This window comes from Rhinatrema bivittatum, chromosome 8, assembly GCF_901001135.1.
Source record: "Rhinatrema bivittatum chromosome 8, aRhiBiv1.1, whole genome shotgun sequence".
NCBI lineage: Eukaryota > Metazoa > Chordata > Amphibia > Gymnophiona > Rhinatrematidae > Rhinatrema > Rhinatrema bivittatum.
The window spans coordinates 129764358-129785261 of record NC_042622.1 but is presented as its reverse complement, the minus strand read 5'-3'; the positions used below and the strand labels follow the sequence as shown (position 1 = coordinate 129785261).

Sequence of the window (20904 nt, the reverse complement as noted above, 5' to 3'; positions counted from 1 at the left end):
ATGTCCATACCTGGGAACTCTCCAGATTTGACCGGGAGATTCCGGAATTCTAATGGAATTGCCAGGTCTCCAGATCAACAGCTATAATCTCCTGGTGTCCAGCAGCCAACTTAGAAAGCGTCTCATTGGCTTACACGGCCAATTGCCACCTTCCTTTTTCCTGCCCTGTGACCAATCAGAGGCCTCCTTTCTTCTTCCTGAGCCTGCAGACCAATGCTGGCAGGTAGGAAGGGCGGAAGCCTCCAATTGGCCTGTGGGAACAGGAAGACTGAAGGAGGCCAGTAGCCAGTAGTGCTGATCATCAGAGCCATCCTCTGTCAGGATGAAACTATACCAGCTCTGACGCCTCTCAAGATGCCAGTTCAGTGCAGCACCTTCGGGCCCCTCTAACGTCCCTGGATCCCGAAGGCTTGCTCTTTTCGAGATGACCCATGAGAGCTCCTGCTACCTTGCGGAGTCGCTCTGCATTGGGCCACCTCTCAAGAGTCTTGTCCATTCTATATTTCCAGCTCTGATTAACCAGCAGAATCCTATCCAGCTCCATCATGGAGCTGTGTAAAGACCGGTCCGATAGGGCCTCGCCCCCCCCCCCCCCCCCCCCCAGGTGAAAAGGACCGGGATATCTCCTTCTGGTGCGCTGGAGGAGATACGAATGTCCGCGGGCATTGTACCGTCACAGGATTGTACACTATTGCTAGTGGTGCATCTTCCCCCTGGGTCCGGTTGTGTCTCTGCCCTGACGGCGGTGTTTCAGTTTACGTCAGCAGATTCGCCGGCTACCACTGAGGGGAAGGTTGAGCAACCGGTTCTGGGTCGGCGATAGCCTTACCCATATTCCCGTTGCCATCTTCCCCGTCACCGGACTGGGCCAGACCCACCCTCCCCCCCACCAGGGCCGGGTGCCCCAGGGATAAGCCCGGGGTCAAGCCTGGCTCCCCGCCTTTACCAGGCTCCTCTCCCGAGGGGGTCCCCCTCCCTTCTCCTGATGTGGCACTAAAGCCGTGCTCCGCATCAGGTGGTGACGAGAGGAGAGAGGGAGGAGGGTCCCTCAGGAGGTCGGGAAGAGGACCAAAAAGGAAGGGTGTATTCGTTACCTCAAGTTCAGGATCCAGGATGGAGTCACAGCTCAGATTCGGACAGGTCAGGGCTTCCTTCCCCGAAGACGTGGTCGGAGTTAAGTCTGGCTCCCACAGGTCTGTACTCAGGGGTTCGCCTGGAGTGGGTATCAGCGTCTTCCTTTCGGCCTTCATCCGGGCTTTGGCTTGATGGTCACTTTTACAGGTTTTTGCTACCTGGGCTATGGGTCCTACTACGGTGTACTGATGCCTTTTCCGCAGACGTGGTAGTGCGGTACCAGAGATGCCGTCAAAGGAAGGAGCTGAAATGACGCCATCCTGTGATCCTCCAACCGGTGGCATCAGTCCCGACCTATGTTTCTTCACCGTAGCCTCTGATTCCTTTTTCCCACATTCTTCATGCCCTTCCGAGATGGGCTGAATGTCCCCGGGGGACATTGTGGGGTCAGTCTCCCCAGGATTAGTAGGCTGGATGTTATTGTCGAGGGGGGTAGGCCCTCGCCTCGACCCTGGATACTAGCTTTTGGGGAGGAGTCAATTGGTTTGTCCTCGGGGCGGGGAGCCCTCCCTTAGGTGTTGCACCACCCGAGTCTTGCGCACCTTGATCCCTGGTCTGGGGTCTCGGGTGCTCCTGCGATGTTTCTGCTAGGGGAGGGGTAGGGCCTTCTTGGACTCTGGCGTCAGCGACAAGGGAGTCAGCGGGCCCCGATCTTCTTTTGCGGGACTGGGCACTCGCAGATGTTACAGCTGGGGCTGGTGTCGTGGTGATGGTGGGGGAGCTAGAATCCCTCCCTGTTGTCGAAACGCCGGTTTTCTGACTGCGCCTGGAGGGGTCCGGGATTTTTGCTGAGGGGCTGGGCGGGCCACCGTGGCTGATGTGCACAGTGCTGCAGCCGTAGAGAGAGTAGCCTTGTTGGTGGGTTTGGCCAAGGGGCACGCCTTGCGGGTGTGCCCTACTCCCTTGCAGGAAAAGCACCTCGCCTCCCCTGCCACGTAGTACACTCGGTACGTGAATCCGTTATAGGGGATGATGAAAACCCCCTTAGCCTCCTCTTGCCCTTCCTTCACCTTGAGAACTGCTTCCCCCCTGTACGATTCAATGTGCTTCAGGGCGCGGTTGGTATGTCCCATTGGGATCGTGGAGGCTTGGTACTTGAGTTCCCCGAGGGAACTGAGATGCGCTGCCAGTGTTTCGTTTGGAAGAAAGAGAGGGACATTAGACAATATGACTTTGGTCCCAACTCCATCTAGGGGTTCCAAAGGGTGAAAAGCCCCGTTTACCACCAGCCCCTCCACGAGCGCCTTATGCGTAGAGGCAAGGTTTGCTAAAAAAATGATAACCTTGCCATACATCTTCCCGCAGGATACTTTGCTCCTAGGGCCCACCAACTTCGCCATCGCCGACACAGTCCTGGGTCTCTTCTCCTGGTCTTCCTATCAACTCCAGGAGGAGGTTGCCCCTACTGTTGAGTTTAGGGTGGGGAGAGGTAACCAGTGAGAGGGGTATTTGTGCATGTGTGTTTGTATATAGATGTGAGGGGGCACGTGTGTGTGTGTGTGTGTGTGGATGTGGATGGGTGTGTGCATGAGGGAGGGAGTATATCAAGGGGAGGGGAAAGAGCATGTCGGTGAGAGTGTGTGTGTAGGAGGAAAAGAACTGAAAGTGTGAATGAACATGGTGTGAGGGTGAATGGGCATGTGTGGGTGTGTGTGGAAGAGGGAGAGAAGTGAGTGAGCGAGCATGTGTGTGTGAGAGAGGTGTGTATGTGGGAAAATGAGAGGAGTGAAGCTATGTGAGCATGTGAGAATGTGTCAGAGAACGAGGAATGAGAGCATGTAAGAATGAGCATGTGTGTATGTGGAAAGTGATCGTGAACATATGAGTGCTAATTTGTGTGTGTCATGAAAGTAAGTTTGTGCACATTCAATCCCTCGCCTCTGCCCCCCATTGCATTCACGGTAATCTCAGGGTGACTGGAAATCAAAAGTTCCCAGGTATGGTGATGTCATCAGCCAATGCCCCAAGAAGTCCCAGAAGCAGGGCCAATAAGAGGCTCTCCTGGCCGTTGGATGCAGCATGAAGCATGATGCTATCCTGGAAGCGCTTGGAAGTAATGGGTGTTACACACACACTCTCTCTCTCTCTCTCTCTCACACACACACACACACACACATACACATACACACACACTTTCTCATACTCTCTCACATTCCTTCTCTTCCACTTCCTGGAATGCTTAAGCTGCGGCAGTAGCAGCCTCATCATGGGCAGGGTCCACAGTCCCAAGATCTTCTCTCTCTCCTGTTTGCAGCTGCATAGGCCCAGCTGCTCCTTCTCCTGCTCAGTACTCTGCCAGTGCTTCTTGGGCCACCGAAGCTGCTCCTGTTCCTGTTCGGTGCTCCTCTTCTGCTGCTGTCGTACAGGCCCAACTGCTGCAGCTCCTCTCTTGGGCTGCTTGGGCAGCTGACACTGCTCCTGCTCCATGCTCCTCTTCTGGCTCTGCCTTCTTCAGCCACTCAGGCCTCACACTGCCCCGCCTCCAGAATCCTTTCTTCTGGCCCACAGGACTAATGCCCTTCCTGCTCCTTAGTGTCACTGCGATTGATCCTCCTTCTTCCTGCCCCTGCAGCCCAAGCAACATGACTTCCTCATCTGATAGCCAGGGTGGGAAGAAGAAGATCCAATTATCATAGTCCTGCCACCAGCCAAGAGTCCCAAGGTTGTTCAGCTTTCTAAAGGTGATGCCTAAGCAAACAGAATGTTAGGAATTATTAGGAAGAAAATGGCAAATAAAACGGTGAATGTCATAATGCTTCTGTATCGCTCTATGGTGAGTCTGCACCTTGAATATTGTGTGCAATTCTGATCACCACATCTCAAAAAGGATATAGCTGCACTGGAGAAGGTGCAGAGAACGGCGACCACAATGATAAGGGGCATGGAATGGGTGCCCTATGAGGAAAGGCTAAAGAAGTCAGGGCTGTTCAGTTTGGAGAAGAGACAACCAAGGGGGAATAAGATAGAAGTCTACAAAATCATGAAAGGTCTTGAACAAGTTAATGAAAATTGGTAATTTACTCTCTTGGATATTAGACAGACCAGGGGGCTCTCCATGAAGTTAGCAAGTAGCTCATTTAAAACAAATCAAAGAACATTCTTTCTCACTCAGCACATAGTTAAGCTCTGGAATTCATTGCCAGAGGATGTGGTTACAGCAGTTAGTGTAATTGGGTTTAAAAAAGGTTTGGATAAGTTCCTAGAGGATAAATCCATAGACTGCTATGATGGTAATTAAGAAGCAATAGTAGCTTGTGATTTATCTAATGTTTAGGGACTTGTGACTTGGATTGGCCTCTGTTGGAAACAGGATACTGGGCTTGATGGACCCTTGGTCTGACCCAGTATGGCATCTCTTATGTTCTTAAGTTCTGGTAGAAGTACTAGGTCGCCCCCAAACCTATGATGCTCTAGGTGGCCACCTGATCTGCCTATTGCTTCCATGGGTCCTACCTTCTATGTAACCAGCTGCTCCAAACAATTGGAGCATCTTTCTATAATTTGACAGTGGCAAAACAATTAATAATCTCCTAAATCAAAACACTAAAATGAGTGCATTTGGAAAAGTGGGTGCAAGACCCCAGAAAGAAGAATGGACTGAGGGTAGCTGTAATTTTGGGCTGGGTTTGGTTCTACTTGCTTGGACCAACGGGAAAGCAAAAGATTCAACCGAGTGCTATGTCAGTCTCTGGACTGAGGGTGGATGAGGTGGTGCAGCTCTGCTCTTGGAGCTGTTAGTGCAGCCGGTGGGCATTCTTTGTTTTAAATACTTATATGCAACCCTATCTCCAGTTCTAGGCAGGTGGCAAACCCAAATCTATATGACTCAATGAGCAATCACAAAATCAAATAAATTAATTTAACAATCCGATGTGGGTAGTTTGGAGAGTTAGAGCAAGGGTAAATAACGCTTCTCTCCTGCCTGCAGTTTGTATAGGTTTCACCAGTCCAAAATATACGTCAATAGCATAACCCCTTGCCTTCAGGTTATGTGGGGATTTGTTATCCCTGACAAACGTTCTCATTTGATATTGATAATGCTGTTATTTTTTTTGTCCATTGTATTTGCTCTATGTGTGTGTGTGTGTGTGTGTGGTGGTGGTGGTGGGGGGTGGGCGGGGACATGTGGAGGAGATCATGGAGCACAAGGGAGTGAGAAATAAGAACCTGAGGGAGGGGAGGTGCACGGCGATGTGCAGAGCAGCAGCCCAGTGATGAAAGCATCACAAGGACTCGGTGATTGGTCTGTTAACCTGTGACGTCCTAAAGACCATCTTTCGCTTCCCTATTGTCACCCCCCCGTTTCCAGCCTCCCTCCTCCATCCCTTCAACACCCCCCACCCTTCACCATCACACACCTTCATCCTTCTCGCCTCCTCCTCCTCCCCGCAATCAGCTGAGAGCAGTAGTCACGGCGCAGTCTGCAGTAAGAGAACAAACAAGGGATCTTACCCAGTCCAGAAGCAGCAGGCACCATGGCACCCATCGGGCTGAAGGCTGTGGTGGGAGAAAGTAAGCGGATCTCTTTCTGTCTGTTCCCGGTGCGATTTGTGTTTCCGATGAGAGATGCATGTTTTCGCGGAAGTTGGGCTGTGTGTGGAGCGGGCGGGCGAGAGGGAGGGGGTGAAATAGATGTATAGGCAGAACCCTTCAAATCCCACCCCCAGAGCAGACCGGCATTTTTTGGATGGAGATGGAGAAATTGTCCGATGTGAAAAGGAAGGTGGAATTAGCTGGGGTTTGGAGATGGAGTCGGGTGCGATCTGTTCTTTCCGCTGTCAGATTGGAGGGGGGGGGGGGGGGGGGGAGACAGCACTGCAGATGCGCCATTCCGGCCGTTTTACGCAGGATAAACGCCCAGATCGAGAAGAGGGAGACTGCAGCTCAGTTTCGCATAACGCAAGGAAAAAAGGATGTAGGGGCGAAAATATATAATTAGGATCTGATTTGTAGAAACGGAAGATAGAAATGACAAAGGTGTTTTTTTTTCCTTTTCCTGGTGTGGTTTATTGGGTAGGCTTTACTGAAGGGGGAGGAGCGGTGAATGGTTTTGACCAAAATTAAAAAAAAAATGCAAAAATAAATAGCAGAGAGAAAAAGAGAGAGAATATCAATCGAGGTACCTAACAGCGAATGGGGATTATTTATTGTTTCTGCAATGACATACAAAATGCAGGGAGATTTTCACCCTGTAGCAGAGATGCCTGAAATCTGTATGAGAGGGAAATCTAGGGGAAAATTCTGCTAATTATGCCCGAAAATTGAATTAAAATTGTGGCGACTCTGAGGATTCTCAGCCATAAATCACACTGATTTCCCTGTCCCTTGGTTCCTCCTGCACACATTTAACCCATCATTTACTTGAAAAATATTGAAATTCCATATTCCTTGCACTAGTGCTATAAATAACATAATTTCATAATAGATTTTTTCGTTGCCGACTACTTGTGCAGAAATCTTTCACCATCCCTTATATTCCCAGTGTCAGATAGGAGCACTGGAATTTAGCTCCATAGCTCCACTTTTGGCACTCATTTGCCCGTGGCTGGATGGGGAGCACTACTGGATTGATTCCATTTGCTTCTTGCATTGTTCCCAGTCCCTTGAAAAGGACCAAGGGCTCTGCAGCCAGGTCCCCAGATATTTGTGCTGTCACCAGAGCTTTACCTATGGGCTATTCTTCCAGTCTGGACAGAAGGAAAGTGAGGCAGAGTTATTAGATGTGCAGTCTGTGAAAACATTGCCTTTTTCCTTCCCTCCCTGGAAGTGTATTGCAGGGAATCTTTCATTTTTCTCCATATCTGATTGTGTTTCATGTAATTTCTGCTTTCATCGGTGCATGTGGTCTACAGAGGTTAAAGGCATGAGTCTCAGGCTCCCTGTTTGCTTTCTCTCTACTCTGCCGGGTATATCCCCAGCTTCTTGTGCTGGCTGGGCACCATCTTTACCTAAATCATGGTACATACCCCTATTCTGTAAAAGAGCTTCCTCCTACCCCCACCCAATATTTTCCTTTTCTTCCTTCCTTATTGAAACTGTATAATAATAATAATAATAATAATAATAATTAAAAAAAAAAGACAAAAGTCCTCTCTGGCTCTTGCAAAGGATTTCACAGCAAAGTGGGAATTACGGAGGCAAGAAGCCTGTCTTAAAACAATTCCTTCCATGATGTTAATTTATTTGGTGCCGGTGTTTCTAAATTTCAATGAGAGCAGTGGTGCCTGCGAGTGGGCTGGCCCTCTCTTGCCTGCTTCCAGAAATGCCTCTCACAAGGAGAGTCCCTGGATCAGACCACATGCTCATGTGACCCAGAGGCAGGGGGTGTGGAAATCAGGCACTTGTTAGTCAGCCGAGAACCTCCTGAAGTGCCTCAGGCATATCCGAGGGTTGGTTACCTTTGCAGGAGGTTACCACAGTTATTTCACTTTTATTTTCACAATTAATTTTGGATTTTAGCGCACCTTTCTAAAGGATGCTCAAGGCAAATTACAGCACTATAAGAATTCAGGTCCAATAATCCCCTTCCCTGAAATAGAGCCTGAAATAAAGAGACTTGACCAAGGAGTGCCCATGGGAGAAGAAGGATTTAAACACTGGTTCTTAGCCCATTGGTCTAAGCATTGGGTCATTCCTTCTCAACAGTTATTACCTGATACGTTGGGTATTATTGTTATTAATTTGTCTATATATTTTTTTTTAATTAAATGTGAGTCTTTAGCAGCAGTTGGAGAAAAGTTTGCTCACTAATGTCTTCAGTGTAGTAAAGAATTGCTATTAGTGGGCTGAGGCCTTCTGGTAAAGTATAGATTTGCATATCCAGTACACCAAAATATTAAATATCTCTTAACGTTGACCTGTTAGAGACATTCACAGCACTGAATCAGGAGAGCTAATGATATTGAAGAGGATGATGTTACCAGAGTCCTACAGAGTTGACTGATGTGGTAGGATTGGCAATTACGGTCTTCATAGGATGTGGACCTCAAAGTGAGAGTGAGGAAAAAGGACAGAGATGATATATACTCCGGGCAAGGGCCAGTGGAAGCACTAGGTGAACTACACAGCTGCATAGAGCACTGGGGGGGGGGGGGGGGTGGGGGTGGCGCCATGCATCCTTTCCTTCCCATCCCCATGGCCTAGAAGAGGACATGGACCGCGCGCGAGATAAGATCACCACTGCCCTCAGACACAGGAGCACACTGCAGCATTGGCAGTGTGACGGAGAGGAGACGTATCGGGTCACACGCTTAGCAGGAGGAAGAGCGAGCTGGGCCTGTTCAGCCGCTGGGAGCAAGAGGAGCAACCTGCAAGGCTCCAGGAGCAGGAAATATGGGCCGGGCCTGCATGACCCTCAGGAGCAAGAGGAACAGCTGGGTCTATCACACCCCCTTGGGAGAAGGAGGCAGAGCGGCATGTGCACTGGCATCCGGAAGAAAGGAGAAGAAGAGTTCGTTGGCTGTGGGGGCTGCAGGAAAGGGCGAAAGTCAGTGAAAGGGCGCGTGAGTGTGCGTATCAATGAAAGAGCGTGTGTGATTTATCACAAAACATAAATCAAGAACCCTTGAATTTAGAATCAGATAGATGATCATTAAAAAATTGCTAACAAAAAACAAATGAATAAAGAAATACACCCAAATAACCATCCATATGTAGCCCACAAATGGGGGAGCAAATGCAAGTACATTTCCAGGAAAAATCCCAATTGATTCTTATTAGTTTTAATTATTGGTTGTTATTCTATTGGTCAGCTGTTTTGAAATATTCTTTTTATTAGTTCATTGCACTATTATTAATTTATATTTCTTGATTTTATTGTTTGATGTATGAGGAATGGTAATGTTTCTGTTTTTCTATTGTTGCACTGTCTACAGGACTTGGGGGTCATTTACAAAGCATTTTTCCCATAGAAACAAAATGGGAGAAAACCTTTAGAAAATGACCTCCCTTGGCTTGTCGCCATTTCTAGTTGTCTTCATGTTTCTGTTTATACATATGGTCTCTATTCTATATTTGGTGAGGGTCTATCTGTGTTCTGCACGTGTAACCAAGGTGAGGTATTCTGCTAGCATGTAGTTTCTGTGTAGGGATCTATAGCAGCTTGACTTGTTTTGCTTTCCTAATAGGAGGTGTATTGGTGTTATAGGGCCCGGTATAATTGCAGTGTTGCATTTTCATAGGTACGGTGGTAGTTTGAGTGCTGGCAATTAGTGCCGTTTTGGTGTGGGTAGTTTACTATATTGTAATTGTAATTCAGTTTATTCATAGCTTTCCTAGGGCCAAGCACACACCCAGAATGTGTTACAATATGCCATATGGGTTCCAAGTGTCTTTTTTTTTGCAGGATTTTCTGGTTGGTACCACAGCAGCACATATAAATAGAATATACATATTCCAAATATTTTTAACTCAGAAGACAGTACTTTGTTCTTTTTCTTGTAAAATATGTTATTATGAATTAAACTTGTTCATTGTGCATGTGGAGGATGCCCAAAGCTGTAAGGTTCACCTAGAGTGCCTAATACCCTTGCATTGGCCCTGCTCAAGACTAGTGCATCTTGAAGCTGGGTGGTTGAGCTCCTCCTGAACCTTCTGGATTTTACGTAAGAACTTAAGACTTGCCATACTGGGTCAAACCAAAGGTCCATCAAGCCAAGTATCCTGTTTCCAACAGTGGCGAATTGAGGTCACAAATACCTGGCAGAATCCCAAGGGGTAAATAGATTCCAAGCTGCTTATCCCAGAGTAGCAGTGGATTTCTGCAACTCCACCTTAATAATGGTTTATGGACTTTTCCTCCAGGAACTTGTCCCAACCTTTTTTAAACACAGCTACACTAATAGCTTTCACCACATCCTCTGGCAATGAATTCCAGAGCTTAATTATGCATTGAATAAAAACATATTTTCTTCATTGTCTGTCCCCTGGTCTTTGTACTCTTTGGAAGAGTAAACAACTGATTAATGTGTACTCTTTCTACTCCATCATTATTTAATAGATCTCTATCATTATAGACCTCCTGCCCCTTTGAGCTCCCAGCTCAGCTGAAATCAGCTTTTATCAGGCTATGCACCATGAGCCTTCATTCCCAACTACCTGGGGATTTTTCCCTTACTTTATAACTCCCCAGCTCACTTTGCCTAGTCATTACATTAATAGCCCTTGGCCAAGGGTTGCGCACCAGGGCTGTATTTTGGAACTCTGCAATCATAGATCCTAAATCTGATCACTGAATGTTGCCATAGCATGACTGGGACTCTTGCCCCGGGGCTGTGAATGCTACTTCTGCAGCATCTCCAGCCCTGAACAGCCCTGGGAACAGAAGACCTAATCCTGAAATGGAGCCTAGATCCTCCGCATGACAGGATGCAGTCTGCTTCTGAGCCACTAGGTCCATCCTGGATGCTGGTTTTATTTACAGTATTACATGATATAGAATTTATTCTAACCATTGATTTCCTTGGGTGCTGGAGGCCCTCCTTTTTATATGTGCAGGACAGGACCATTTTCAGATTGGCCAGGGCACCACATCATGAGATCGTGTACCAATGCACCCATGATCTTTTATAGCTTGCACAAAAGATAGAGAGGGCAGCCTCTAGGTATCTCCTTGATTTCCTGATGGAGCAGAGAAGAGATTTAGCCAATCAAACTGATATTACACAAACGTTCTATACAGATCAAGGCAAAACTCTGCCCTGAAAGGCAGAAAATATTTCCACTGTGTTGTATCATGCGCCACCTTACAAGAGACGTACTCTCCAGCAATTATAATGGAGCAGAGGGTGTAATATAATATAATAGAATGCAGAAAAGAGACAGACACAGCTAGTAATTACACAGCAGGACTGAAGAGAGAAGTTCTGAGTAGTGATAAGAAAAGGAAGACAGAATTTCAGACTTCCAGTTCATTTTTAAGAATCCTTTGTAGGATTTTTTTTTCCCAAATAGCAATTTAACATCCCCTCCTGGCATCTTGTTACACAAGGAGAATGTGGGGCTTCTTTTCTTAATTTGGGGGGGGGGGGGAGGGGAGGGAGATTAACTCTCTTAAGACCCTCTAGTGAATTGTAGGCTTCTTAAATAAGTTTTAGTTTCATTTTCACGATCAAGACACTGCGCACAGAATATGCCATTCTGAAAACAAAGTCTTTTTTACTTGATACAAGTGACAAAGAAACAGCATCTATACACTTCTCCTTAAAAGGAAGAGTTCAACACACAGGTAAGCTACTTCAGAAAGGTCATTCCTTTTCTTCAGCAAGACTTCTACTTCTCACCGACCCATGCAGTAATTTCTATTATTTGTTTATGTATTTATAAAATTTATAGACTACATAATCTATAAAAAAAAAAAAAATTAAAGTGGTATACAATATCACATACATAACGATAAATACATAAAGAACAATATACAAACTATGTACACCATGTTACATAAAAAATACACAAAAAAAAACAACAAAACAGATAGTCCCTTGCTGCTCCTACCAAACTCTCCATAGGTCCTTTTTACCACCTTTCCAATTACAGCCCTCCCCAAGATTTCCAGATATAAATTAATCCCCCCCAATACAGCCTTAGTATCAAGTTTCCGATGGAAATAATAGTTCTTTCTTTTGAAACTTCAACTAATTTAGCTCACCTCACACATAACTAGGGAACATGTTCCAAACCTGAGGCACTGCCCCAGCAAATGCCCGCTTGTTCTGGATTTACACATCTGATCTATATTCAGCTGATAACCCTGAGATGATCTAAGGGCTTGACCCAATTTATACCAACTGAGGGCCTGATTTACTAAGGCTTTTCTTCTATTCTGTGACTATGGGAAAAATGCTTAGTAAATGAGGTCCTAATTGTTGGAGAAAAACTTAGGGTCACTAGCTCTCGTACAATGGAAAACCACCATTAGCAGTATGAACCGAGCTTGCTCTACTATTGGAATCCAACGTAGAGCAGCAAGCAACGGGGACACTCTGTTATATCTGGTCCTACCACATACCAATCTATCTGTGCTATTCTGGATCAACTGAAGCCTCCTCACCAGCCATGCCAGCAACCTCATCAATAAAAAATTACACTAATCAAGAATTCCTATTACCAAAGCCAGCTTTAGTGTCCAAGAAGAGGCGTAGTTGATGAACCATTTTTAACTGCAAATATGTTCAGTGGCAAATCTGCCCAACAGAAACCTCCATCGAGAGAGCAGAGTCGAAAATCACCCTTAGACTCTTAACTTTGGTTGAGATTGCCAGAGAATGAGCGTCCAGTATTGGCTGCACTAACAACTGTGGTGGAGTCTCAAAAAGTCATCCTACTTCCCGTATCTGTTTTTGACTTGTTTAACACCAGTTTATTACTCTGTATCTACGCTGCAATCTTTACCAGACAGCCATTCAGAAAACTGACTGCCTCATCTACATTGGACTCTGTTGAAATCAGAAACTGGATGTCATCAACATATATATATAATATATATATAATATATAATATATATATCCTGTGATACCCAGCTCTTGCAAAAGCTCTGCCAAAGGTCTCATAAAGATGTTAAACTGCAAAGAAGGATTATCTTCAATCCGCTTGAATACTCAGGGGATTTGGCAGTTTTTCCCAAGCCAAGACTATTAACAAGTTATTCAGACAATCTGTAATCCAAGGTGCAAGATATTTACTGATCCTGAACTGGAGAAGTCTAATACTAGATGCAGTTTACTCCAAAGACAGTCCTCAGGGCAGGGAATTTCTGCAGGCATAACTGCTGCAAATAAACTGATCAGATCAGTTCTCTTCCTCTCTCCTCAAGGGCATTACTAGGCACTTTAAAGATCTAGGGCACAGACCTCCATTCCCCCACCTCCCCAAGCTAGGCCTCAATTTTTGAGCTGGGGGTAGTTCTTTCCTTGATTCCTGCCACTTCCCAGGTGGCTGGCAGATTGAACTGCAGCCTAGGAAGCCCCACCCCTGGAGTAGGGACCCAGCAGAGCACAAGCGGCTTGACGTCCTTAAACCATCCCTGATATTGGAGCAGAGCAGACCAGAGCAGCAGAGCACAGCAACAATGGATAGAGCATGGCTGCCTGCAGTGGCTTCCTGCAGGCAGGATAAGTTGGGCACTGAAAAAATAAATTTAGCAGCAGCTGTGGCTGAGACTTTGGGCATTGATCTTTGGACTCGGAGCATGGGCCTTGTATGCCTGATGCTAACAACACCCCTGTCTTTCCTTCAGTCTCTGGAAATTGTGAGGATTTAATGCTCTTTTGCCAGGGCAACCTCCAGCTCCTTCATCAGCTTTATGGAAGAGCAACTATCTTTCCCGTGGTGAGTGGGACTGATTTAAGGTTTAGTTTCTCTTCTAAACCAGGTGAAAAATCAGGCTGAGGCTCTCTCCTTGAGAGCTCAAACTCGACCTCCATTCTCAACTGTTTTACTTTCAGAAGAGCTATTTTTCCACACTCTGGATCTTTGCACTCTCTCTCTCAGAGAAATAGCAGAGCCCATCATTCCTCTTCCAGGACCGGCTTCAGAACCACTAACACTCCTACTGCTAAGTGTATCTCTCCACTCCCTCTACTGCAGGGATCCTCAAGGGCCACAATCCAGTCAAGGTTTCAAGATTTTCACAATTAATATGTGATCTATTTGCATGCATGGTCTTCATTGTAAGTAAATAGATCTCGTGATTATTAATTGTGGAAATCCTGAAAACCCAGTTGGGTTGTGGCTGTCAAGGTCCAAATTTGAGGATCTTTGCTCTACTGACAGATCCAGATGACATCACTCCCAAAGGAGGAGGTGCAAAACTAGAGCAGTCTCTTTACCAGTATTTCTCAAGCCACCCTCCTGGCCATTCTGGTGCTCAGGATAACCGCAATAAATATGCACAAGATAGATTTGCATGTAGTGGAGGTAATACCACTCCATTCCTATTAAACATAAGCACATGACCTGAGCTTCCTATTGGACTCTGCTTTGTCCTTGCGCCCACAGATTAACTCTCTGGTTCAATCCTCCGATTTCAAACTGCAGCTGCTACGCTCTTTTAAACCTTTCCTTGAATTCTCTGATTTCCGGTTAGTCATCCAGTCTTTGGGTCTCTCTGTATTGGATTACTGTAATGCCCTGTTTCTAGGCCTCCCACATTCACATCTGAAAGTTCTGCAACTAATTTGGAACTCTGCTGCACGGCTCATCTCTGGCACTCCCTCACGTGAACATATTTCACCTGTGCCGATCTCCTTACGCTGGCTTCCTGTGGAGTAGAGGATCAGATTTAAGGTTCTCATTACTGACCATAAGGCCTTGCACAACTCAGCTCCCCCTTGTCTCCGACTTGACCTCTTCCGATATGCTCCCATGTGCGTCCTCTGCTTCTCCTCTCAGCACCTCCTTGAAGTGCCTACGATGAAACATGCTCATCTGGCTTCTACCAGAGAACTGTATGTTTAGTATAGCTGGTTCGATTCTATGGAATGAACTGCCCGAGAAGCTTAGAGCTGAAAATGACCTGCTTCGCTTTAGGGAACAACTTAAAACTGTTTGCCATGGCTTTTGCCAAAAGACAACCATGTGCAGCTCTCTGCTTCAACGGCAGGAGGGATGAAAAAAAGAGGATTTATATTCAAACAACCAAGGACTAAATCACACAGGCTGGGTAAACAAATAGACGTGGGAGTAGCTTGCTTATTGCGGCGGTTACTACCACTAACCATTTAGGCTTGATACTTCACATTGATGCAGCTCCAGCACTGCTCTCTACATCAATAGCAGGGGTGGAAGGAAATTAGAACCAAAAGGTTACCAATAAGGGTCCTGACCTCAGCAGTCAGAGTAACAGATAAGTATGAGAAAAATAACTACGAAAGCTTGCTGGGCAGACTGGATGGGCCATTTGGTCTTCTTCTGGCATCATTTCTATGTTTCTATGTGATTGTAGTCTAGGATCCTCTAAGCTTGGTTACACAGCCACTTTATGTTTCATTATGGCTTTGTTGTACTGTATTGTATGCTGATATGTTTAGTTGTTTGTTGCTGTTTGATTGTATTTTATGCGTGTATTTTCTGTTACCCGCTGAGATTTGTGGATCAGCAGGATAGAAATTGTATAAATAAATAAATCTCTGCATCTGGTGGAAGGGGGCCTGTGGTACTCACCCTTCTAGGAATTGATTTGGATAGATCCTCCAAGATGGAGATTTCCACTGCACGCTCTTCCTCCTCCTTCTCTCTCTGCTTGACTTTGTGAGAGTATCTCCAGAAACTTCCAGACATTGCCCAGCTAAACCTTAGGTTCTATCAGTAGGGGTCTATATTCAGGGGAGTAGTGGGACAAACCACTTTAACCAGGAGTTGCACATGCTTTGAGATTTACAGTAAGCATATCACACTCTGAATTTCCTACTTGTGGTTCTAGCATGAAGGATTCTAGGCTTCTGCAACCTTCATCTCAAATAAAGCACAGCAGGTTAGTATTGTGATAAAATTTTATTTTGTTCATGCTAAAAGTAGTCAAGACATAACTAAAGCAGGATGATCAGGTGACTCCAAGAGCACTGGGACAAACATCCAGTCCTGTTCCACTAAATGTCCAGCCAGAGTTTTTATTTGCCCTTTTGAAGCAATAAGACTACAACCCCCAGAATGCTTTGGGATAAGAATTGAAACAACACCCTGATACTCATAGAGACATTTAGGACCATTTTCATCCATTGTTAGGCCAGCAAAATTAGCTGGATAAATTTATCTGGCTAACTTTGGCAGGGTATTCAGTGGCTAAGCCACACCATTGAATATACTTGACTATCTTAAAATTAGCCAGATAAGTTTATCTGGCTATCTATAGGACTGCTCTATGGCACAGAGTTAGCTAGATAAGTGTTATCTGGCTAACTCTGAATATTGGAGATAGCTGGAAACATATCTGGCTAACTTAGCTCCTCCTCAAATGCCATTGAAACGTCTCTGTGTTATCTTCCTAAATTTTGGCTAGATAATGAGTTATATCAGGATAAAATTTAGCTGGATAAGTGGCAGAAATATTCAAAAGTTGGCATTTAGTCAGATAACTTACAAGTTATCAGACTAAATGTCCCTGAATATGGGCCCCTTTGGTCATGCTGAAGTAAAGACATACTGCAGACAGCTTTTATCTTTTGGGGGGTAAAACACACCTGGGTTTGACTGAGTCATATTGGCTGTTGAGTTAAAACAAACTCCTGGCTTTGACAGGGACTTGGAGGCTGGTGGAGGATTACCCCTGATTTCTTAACGTTCTGTATGAGTCTGCAGCTAGCGTGACTTCCACTGAAGATGTGAAAACGCAGCAGTGTGTCTTGGATCTATGTCTCACTCTCCTTCTCCTCCTCTCTCGTTGTCTGTATTCTCTGCTATGGTCCAGGTGACCTACATTAATGAGTAACCTTGAATGTCTTCCTCCTGTAGTCAGCAGAGTGTTCAGCATGGCGCAGTCAAGAGATAATGTGACTAAGCTGAAGGGCGGTCAAAGAAGTGGAAAGGTGACCATTAAAAGGTCGTCATGAGCCTCCTGCTGGCTGAATGTGGAACAGCACTGTGAAGTTTCTATATGTCCTCCCTAGCATGGGTTTAGGGTGGAGGGCACCATGGACAGGGTTGTAAAATTCTCCCCATAGTCATGTTTTTCATCCTGTCCATGTTGTGTGAGGATGCATTTGAAAATGTCTGTAAAATTGAAGAAACTTTGCAAAATGCCAGTGAAAAGTAATAACATTAATCCTCCCTGTTTGCAGAGAAGATTCACAGTGAGGTCCAGTTTTCATTCATGCACAAAATGGGACAAACCCATTTGTAATTCTGGTTTATAATGCATACTGAGGTAGAATAAGTGAGCTGTGGTCTTCTTATTTTGATTAAAAAAAAAAAAAAAGAAGAAGAAGAAGAAAAGGATTCATTGTGCTCCCAAAACCTTGTTCATAGTCAATGACAGTCTGCTGCGTCCAGAAAATTAAAGTGCTTAGCTGGGGATTTTCTCGAGCTCTCTGTGACCCATTTAACAACATCTGTGAGTCCTGAGCTTTCACCTGTGTTTAGATCATCTCTCTAGGAGCCGTCTGTCTGTGTGTCGAGCAGACAGTCAGACAGGAATGGTTCTAATTATGTAAGGTGAAGGTGCAGGCCTACCAGAGAGACACAAGATCCTTGGGGAGCACTTTATCACTTTGCTGGAGCTGCATAACATTTGCATAGAGGAGATTTATGTCCTGGGAAAGGCCAGATGTGCTGTTCTGATTGACTAAGAGCACAGCGGGGTATGTGTGCTCCGAAAAACACTTGCATCTGGAATGCCCTTGTAGTAGAAATGTTGACTTTCCTAAGCATCCAATGTAGTGCTTCATGTACTACTTAAGGTTCCTTTCTCTCATAACTAACAAACTAACAAACCATACATAATGGTTACCCATTTTTTAAACACGCTAATCTCCTTACTGCATCCGGCGCTAGTCTAGGGCATCCAAAACATGCGTCCAACCGCGTGTAAACCCGTGCGCTAGTCTGGGCACTCTTTATTGCATCGGCCCCTCAGCGTGCTTTGCAGGTTGCACCATTTTTCGGTGGCACAAATTTTGCCCCGAGCTTTAATGAGGGCCGGTGTTTGACACACTGGGGTTGAGGGCCAAAACGGGCTCAGCCAGGGCCAGGCAAGTTTATACCCTGCCTCAGTGACATCACTCAATTTCGGCAAGGGAGGGGGAGGGGGGCGCCTTCCCTTCCTTAAGCCCCGCCTTCAATATCCTGCAAAAATCTGGAAGGGAAACATTTCCGAGGACAAAATGGTGCAAGCAAAAGCTTCTTCCCAAAATGCTGAGGGACTTCTTCCGTTGAGCACCAGATTTGCGAATCATGCAAACAACTCGCACTCCATCCTGAAACTGGCGTGCAGCTACAGCAGCCTGCAGGGGAGGCCAGCCCTCCAATGCCCAGGAGTCATGAAGGGAGGACTCGATCTGCCCCTCCTCCTGCCTAACATGGCTTTGGCAGCAGGCCCTGCGGACGGCTTTCATGCGGGAAAGCCGTTTCACCCTCAGCCTGCTTAGCCTTTTCAGACCCCCATCCGGCGACGCGATATTGTGGACGATCGCGCCGGCGGAAGTCTTGAGCTAATCTGATGAAAGACAGGCCCCTCTTTGCTAGGGAGCTCGGCTCTGGAAGCTCCGAGCAGGGCAGGAATGGATCCAGCTCTGTGTGCTGTTTAACAGGCAGCTGCGAGAGTCTCTTAGGCTCTAGCCAGCAGCCGTGCACCTGCTTCCCTGTGCCACTGCAGTGGTGGAAAAATTGCTGCATCCCACCCTGAGGGCAGCAGCAGGAGGAGGAGGTGGCGGGAGGGAACAGACCTCATCAGTCTCTCCAGCCCTTTTCTTCTTCAGCTCATCTCTCCAGGCAATGCAGCGCCGCAGCGGAGTCGGTGCAGGTCTAGCTCTGGTGCCCGGCAGCGGCTCCCTGCACGACTGAATGTGCCCAGGGTGAACAGATGGACAGGACAAATTAGGATATGTGTGACCAGAGCGAATCGGAATAATTTGCAGGTTGTGAAACATTTATTGGACCACTGAGCGTGAGCTCTTGAGACCACGAGTGTCCCGTCCTCAGGACCAACATAGCTACTCAGCCCTATCCTCTTCACAGAGGAAAGTCTGTTCGTCATTTTTTCCTCTTCTTTAAGATGGGGGTGATTGTCTTATTTAATACGGGATTCATGCACATGACCAAAGCAGCACAAAAAAATAAATGGAATGACGGTAAAAAAAACACAGAAAATCCAGCGTTAGTGGGCTGGCTCAGCGGCAGGAGCTGGCTGGGTGCTGCCATGTGGAGGACGTGGCTTCGATTCCAGAGTAAGGTCTTCCGTCCTAGCATCTGCGGCGGCGGCGGCATGCACAGCTTCTGGGGTAGAGGGGATTGTCCCAGTCATCACGAGATGGTGACCCCTGGCAGCTATGCTGAGGCTCTGCGTTAGATGAGCTGAGGAGGGAGCTGATATTGGTGCTCTGATGGCTTGGGCTGGAGAGGGGTGGTGAGTACAATATGAAACAAAGCCCAAGCAGCTGTGCATGAAGGTGAGTGGTAACAGAGCACAACAGAAGCCACCTCTGAGTAAGCTAGAAGTCACAAAAAAAAAAGAACATTCAGACATACTGTAGTATGTGACGTCCTACAGCAGATAGCCCTGTACACTGAAACTGCTTCCCCGGGTGGCATTAACTACTCCAGGATTAACAGAGCTACCTAGTTCCAGAAGAGTGACCTTTTTGGGGGCCAGCCCTGGTTTCGAAGTTGCGTTCCAAAGCATGCTGGTGTTTGTAGTCCCTGATTTTATCCATTGAATTCAGTGCTGCTGGACCCACAATGTACCAAGATGTGGTTGTCAGAAATCCAGAACTGGCCTAGAATCTCTCTCTTGGAACTGGGTAACATGGCAGCTCTGGATTAATGTGGAACTTGCCTCCTGATCTCCTTCTAGTGTGACTGCAAGCAGCAGTGAGTCCAGAGTGAATGCACAGTCGCTGCTGATTTAGAGGTGAGTGTGAAAAGAGCAGAAAAGAAGCAGGGCGATAATGCCATGGGGCTAAAACCAGGACTATCCTGACAACGTGGAGCCGTCATCATATGCACCCTTTTTAGAAACAGATGCCTGTGTATCTGATAACTAGCTCCACATAGATTTAATCCAGCCCTTCTGGCTTCACCTGAATTCAGCTCCCTAATAGTCATGAGGGAGTTGGGAGCAGGGAAGCGATCCCATAAGTTTTATGAAGAGAGACTTCAGGACTTAAATGACAGAGAGGAGGGGGCTGGGAGATATGATAGAGATATTACATTGCAGCTGTTACAGAATGCAGCTGTTTGCTTAGTTTCCTGCTGCAGAATTAGAAAGCAGATAACACCTGTTTTGTTTGACCTCCACAGGCTTCCTGTTCAGTGGAGGATCAAATTTAAATTTGCAGTGCTCGTGCACAAACTGTTACCTCTCCCTGGATTAATGCCCTACTTCGGGAATGTAATCCCATGAGGACTTTGCAGTCATCACAACAGGGCTTATTGGATGTGCCATTGGGCTCAGCTGGCTGTCACAAGAGAGCATGCATTCTCTATTGCCGCTCGCTGCTCCTGGAACTGCGAGTGACGGGCTGCTACAAAATCTTTAAGAGCATGCAGAAGACATATTTCTGCTGGCAGGCGTTTCTGTAATTTTGAGTGACCTTGTACAGGCAGGATGGCTGCATCATGGATTTTGTATTATTCCTTAATCCTTAATCTTCTGTTTTAGTCTGTTTTGTTTTACTTATTATATATGTTTCTTGTATGCCGTTTAGGCATAGGCGGTATATATATAATTAAATAAATATTCAAAGATGTAAGTAATGCACCAAATGCAAGCATTTTTAAGTGGAAAGGGAATTGTAGAACAAGAGATCATGGTATGAGGCTGGAAGAGGCAAAATTCAGGATTAACTTAAGGAGATACTGCTTCATGGAAAACATGGCAGATGCACGGAGCAGCAGAGTTGCTGAAGGCAAACACAGCATCACATTTTAAGAAAGCCTGGCAGAAGCACAAAGGAGTTCTGACTGGTGAAAATGAGGGTAAAGCTGGAGATCCGGGACGGCCTGCAGTATTCAAAAGGAAGGGAAAATGATCAGACCAGATGGGTCTTGTAGTCATTACATGCCACCATATTCCATACTTTCTATGTGGGGGCACAGCTAAGGAGGGAAAAACATTTTTTTTTA

General features: G+C 46.2%; 1 protein-coding gene across 3 annotated transcripts in view; it reads left to right on the top strand.

The window, feature by feature from the left end:
- Positions 1-5429: 5429 nt before the first annotated feature.
- Positions 5430-20904, top strand: part of STXBP1 (syntaxin binding protein 1) — a 128803-nt gene continuing 113328 nt past the window's right edge. For all 3 annotated transcript variants that reach the window (XM_029612836.1, XM_029612835.1, XM_029612834.1), the window contains exon 1: positions 5430-5646. In XM_029612836.1, the coding sequence (XP_029468696.1) occupies positions 5610-5646 (37 nt within the window). In that variant the 5' untranslated portion in view covers positions 5430-5609. The remainder of the gene's footprint in view (positions 5647-20904) is intronic.